This window comes from Pyxicephalus adspersus, chromosome 1 (genome assembly GCF_032062135.1).
Source record: "Pyxicephalus adspersus chromosome 1, UCB_Pads_2.0, whole genome shotgun sequence".
NCBI classification, from domain to species: Eukaryota; Metazoa; Chordata; class Amphibia; order Anura; family Pyxicephalidae; genus Pyxicephalus; species Pyxicephalus adspersus.
Window position 1 is genome coordinate 169,138,305 of NC_092858.1, and position 5,716 is coordinate 169,144,020.

At 36.5% G+C, this 5,716-nt stretch overlaps 1 protein-coding gene across 1 annotated transcript in view; it reads left to right on the forward strand.

Annotated features, from left to right (window-relative positions):
• LOC140322947 (uncharacterized) overlaps positions 1–5,716 on the forward strand; it is a gene marked incomplete in the record, with an annotated part of 16,466 nt that extends 10,750 nt beyond the window's left edge. The window contains 4 exon segments of the mRNA XM_072399620.1: positions 1,761–1,841; positions 2,579–2,691; positions 3,414–3,612; positions 4,179–5,716. Of these exon segments, the coding sequence (XP_072255721.1) occupies positions 1,761–1,841; positions 2,579–2,691; positions 3,414–3,612; positions 4,179–4,363 (578 nt within the window).

Genomic DNA, 5,716 nt, shown 5'->3' on the forward strand with positions numbered 1-5,716 from the left:
TGGTAACCCATGGAAGTACAGTTCACACTCAATGGGCCTGATTTATTAAAATTCTACAAGGCTGGAAACGATACTCTTTCATAGGGACAAGGGGTAAATCTCTACCTGATCAAAAGACTGTGGGAAAATTTTATCTAATATGGAGCCCCGAAATAGTGGCCCTGATCATCTGCTTGGAATTAAGTCTAAGACAAATAAAAACAGTATTAATATTAATATAATAATAATAATAATTTATTGAAATCATTAAAAACAATCTTTTACTTGTATGCTGAATTTCTCATAGACTTGTATAGTGTGTATTAAGTTGAAAAAAAGCTACAGCTAGGAAAATAAACTACAAACCTAAATAGTACACATAGAATTATATATGCAGGGTTGATCCAGAAAAAGGCAAAAAAATTTTAATAAATATCCATTAAAATCCCTTGAGTTATAAGTTGTCCATTCCAAAGTTACATACTGTGGTAACATACAGTTCAATCCCTAGGGAAATAAACATATCTGAGATATAAAACTCTATAAGACATACTTGGTCCAGAGGAAGGCAAAAAAACCGGGGTACAATTTGCTCCAACCAGGGAAAAAATTCCTTCCTGGTCTCATGAGGCAATCCGATGTTCCCTGGATCAACCGTCTCTGGTGTCTTTTACTTAGCAATTTGCTGGAACAACAATTTTCTATCTGCATTATAACTTTACACATAAAGTTTCAGGTGTGCAGAGGAAAATGACATAATAAGTGATAATTACGGGAGTTCTGTGACCTTTCACCTCTTTGGTAATTTCCCAAGGATTAAGAACTTTTAAAGCATTACTGTGAATTGATTAGAGGATTATCTGAGTTACTCAAAGCATTGCATAGGCAGTTGAAATCTGTATTGAAATACATACAAATATATAAATATATATTTAGTGGCCAACATTAAACCTTCTTGGTGCAGAACTGACTTGGGGCACCATGGTGGCCTCTTTATATGCAAGCCTATACACACACACACACACACACAAATATATTTATATATATATATATATATATATATATATATATATATATATATATATATATATATATATATATATATATAAATGTGTGTGTTCTGCACTGCACTGTACATGCACATATTTACTGTAATAATTACATTGATACTTATACCGATATACAGTACATGGTAATATATTGTACATACACAGATTGTGCACATAAACAGATATTGTACGTATGTAAATCCAGTACAGAATGTCCATACAAATATACTGCACATACTGTACTTGCAAGGTGCACTTGAATTTACATTAAAGTAAAAGATCTGGCATTGCATTAAGGAGGTACAGAAACATAGGTGCTTATAATATTTGTGCAATGTTTTGGAGCATTTGATTTCTGATCAGATTGGATGGCTGAGTGCAAAACTGGCAGCAATTCTGCTCCTGTGTACCCAATACAAAGAATTCTGCTCCTGTGTACCCAGTACAAAGAATTCCTCTTATATCGGTGGCCATTGGGAAGAATCATCCTTACAGATAGCCAAAAAGATCAATAGGGTCACCTAATCTGACCTTAGAGACCTGATCCAGGGATACCTAGGAACCTCTCACCTTTATACGAAACTTAGTAAACAGTTACAAAAGTACCTGGACATACTGGATAGACCTGCTGCTGTACGACCAAATGTTGTGTTATATTGTGGAAGAAGCTGATATTTGTATTACAAACATTTCTAATAAAATCTAACTCTTTGATCTATATTTGTTTTGCAGATCCTGTGTACTGCTATGGCAGTCAAACTTTATGTTCCTCCAACTCTGCTTGTCTGGATTCCAAAAACACAATTTGTGCAAGTAAGTTCAAACATCCTGTGCTATCATTTACTTATATAAAAAACCTCCGCTTTGCATTTTCGATTACATAAATAAAAGTTAAAAAAACATGCATTTATTGTTTTTGGTTGGCTTGTTAAATATTGGATCAGAGCCCATCGTAGAGGTGCACAGCAGGTAGCATTTCTATTGGCTGATGGTTGTCAGAACTGAAACCTCCCCTAACAGCCAATAGGAATATTACCTGCTATTAACCTTAGCACCTGGCTCTGCTTTGAATTTAGCCCACTTTATTTTTTCTGCAAATACTTTGTAGAGTTCGTAAATAGCAAACATTTCAGCTGATCACACAATGTAACCAAACCCAGACACCAATCTTATTTTTCATCTTATATAAATATATCACCCCTTCACTGAACCAAAACAGTACCGAATAAAAGTAGTGTTTTGCATGATTTGGGTTTCCATGTTACTTCTCAATTTGTTTCTACCAGTTACAAGTCTGGAAACCCTCACAGACCTATTGTCTAATAAATTGTTAACAGAAGGTAGGTGGTGACCCCTCCATGTTACAATGGAAGGGCCAAGGACAAGGTTTCATTCTTCTGTCTTCCACTGGCAGCCAATCCAGACTTTGCTTTCATTATCTTAGTGTATGCAGGCACATATTAGATTTATTCTGATTGGTCGTTCTGTTACTGTACATCATTTACCTTTTAATTGTTAAAAAAGAAAGTTTTTGTTCTTTCTCTCCATAGGTAACCAAGCTTTTCCATCCAGTGTACGATTGGCAGATCACGGATTTAATAAGAATTATTATAATGCCTCCAGCCAGGATTACATTGAACTCAGTCTCCTTTTTACTGTCAATGTAAGTAGTCCAATAGCACTCAAATGTTTTGTCCCTTCAGGTCAAATTATAGGTTTTGTAAGCATTCACCTGGCCCTGTTCTCCCAGCTGCATCTGCTCACCCCCATTCATTCCCTCATTGCCCTGTAGCAGGAGCATAGTCAAAACAGCCAAGTGTAAGCTTGATTTGGTCAGACACAGGGCCATAGTCCCCCCCTCCCAAGGTGATATTATAGAAAAAGAAGATCGCAAACTACGTCCACTAACAGTGTATTTCCATTACTCCCAATTTGCACATGGTAAAGCTCCCCGACACGTTTCCTGGTACACTTAGCGCTTTGTCATTGGGCAAAATAGGAAACAATGTCTCCATTTAAATTAACGTCCTCCAAGAACAAAACACAGATACAATACATATATGGGAGTTTTTTTTTTCATCCCCATACTAGTTCCAGGTTAGTGAATCCAATGAAGTATCAACAGCCAGGTAACTAGTGGACCCAAAAGGCAGCAATGACCCTAATATTATCTCATGACATTCCCCCTTTAAACCAACCATACACATTACCTGTTTGGGTGTTGGGTGCCAGACAGAGAGAGCAAAGAGTGAGAGGACTTGGACAACAATACATAGGGGTTCCAGCCATTTCCTACCCTAATATGTTTTTTTTTTTGTTATCTTTTATTTATTTTACCTTGTTTGTTATATTTTATTCACTAGTTCATATTTTGTCTTTTTTCAGCTCACCAATTACATGAAAGCGAGTCTGAATGTCCCCAACTACCAGATCATTGTAGTTGGCTTCAGCCCGGGCAGTGTGATTGCCTACTTCACATCCCTGATAAACTCGACTAATGAAATCAGCCTCACCACCTACGAGGCAGCACTGAAAAATGGCATCAGTAAATTTTCCAAGGACTTCTCACTCTCCGTCATGAAGCGTAAGTAATCATTTAGGTTACATATTCATAACGTATCAGCAGTTTTATATTGGACCCCACCCCAGAGGAGCCAAATCCTAACTGGGTAGATTCTGGTCTTTACCTCTGTTAGGCTAGGATGGTGACATTTTGGTGGTTAAGTTACTGAAGATGAAGGGACTCTCACTCATGCCCCTTTTGGTTGGCACCCAATAGTCATACAACATCATACAGTCTTTGGCACATTAGAGAATGGCACCATGTTTATGGATTATTAGAGGAACCTTATAGAAACAAGTGAGCCCCCAACTCTACTTCTACAAGATTCCAGTACCACTTCACAGCACCAAGCATTCCAGCATTCCAAATTTTTTTAGACACATAATGTCACAATGTTTTAGACAATTCCCAAACCATTTGGAGTTGCATTTGACCTGTATGTGATTTGTGATCTGCATTTGAGACATAGAGCTTTTGCCTTCCAATGGACTTGAATGGGGGAAAGTAGTTGCAAACAGAAGCCTGTGCTACAAAATGTACATGTGCCTATTAATGTCTCTTCTAATTAATATTATTTTATTTTTCAGCAATAACCACAACCCCCACAGAAGACAACAGTTGGAGGACTGCCACTATTGTCATGGCTGTTCTTCTTGGGGCACTGCTGCTATTAATGGTCCTTTTGGCAGCCTTGTGGATCTACACCAAGAACAAAGCCGGGTCATTCTCTCCAATGAAGGAAATCATAGGGTCGTCTTATAGGCACTTATAGACTGTGCTATCCAGAGATGCATAATGTACCTCCGGCATATGGACTAAGCATGAAAATAGATTTCATCTCTTTTGCTGAAGAGCCTGCATGACGTATTAGTGATTATTGAAATTTTGTCATTTAGGCCTATTAATTAAAGCATTAACTTCACCGCCCCAAGTAACCAGTAAGATTTCATATCAATGAAATATAAATTCTGGTTACTTTGGGTTGTTATGCTTTTGCAGTTCCTCGTATGCTTATTGAATAAGAATTAACGGTGCGTTGATCGCCTCGATTACTTTGTAGCGCACTGCCATTGTGTCCTTGGTTGGGTTATATGCAGCACCGCCGGTATACAAATCAAGATAGCAATTCAAAGATGTTTGTTATTTTTGTATGTTTCTATAAAGGGGTTGTAGAGAGTTGAATAAACAGATCCCCTAACAGATGGCGATGGCTTAATATGATTATTACTGTTATATCAAGTCTGCCATGTTTACACAAAACACCCGGCTTTGAAGCATTTTGAAGACTTGCAATGCAAAATAATTTATAAAATCAAAATTTTTAAAATATATGAACAGATAACACAACGATTTTTTTTAACTTACTCACAGTTCTTTTGCTGAAATTGATATCATGTAGCAATAATGAGATGCACAGTTGACCCTCTGCTACAGTTATCATCTTTCAATCAGTCTTCATCTTCAATGCAATGTTCTATTTCAAACAGAGGGAATGTAACTTTTTGCAACTTCCTAAAGAATGCAAACATCATGGCTGCTGTCTTTTCTATTGACGCTTTATGTGTTTGCAGAAATCTATTTTTCAGCAATATACTTGAAGGATTTCACAATGGTTACCGACACACAGCCCATCAAAGAACATAAAAAGTTTCAGATTTATTTGCACTGAACAAATAAAAAGTGCTTTATTCTTTTATTTTTACCTTTAAATGATCATTTATAATGTGCAGAACATTTACCTTTTATTTATTAAGTGCCAATACTTTTGGGGGTTAACCTATACAACTGAGGGGTATATTGCATTGATGATATACCTGGAACAAGGCCCATCTATTAACATGGTCATTCCAGGTTTATCATTCCAAAGCTTAGCTTGTAAGGACCCCTTAGAAGAAAGGTTCCCCCTATTAAATTTACAGCCCCTATACATGGGCCTATAGCTTCAACAAATAACATTGGCACTGAATGTAGCCTTTAAATATGAACAAATAATATTGTTGCTTGTTTACAAGATAACTGTATAAGATATATGTTAAATTATATGAAGTGTATGTTTATTTTGTTTATTATTATGTAATAAAAGAAGGACTGTATGTATGAAGCTCTCTATTGTATGTAATGTGTA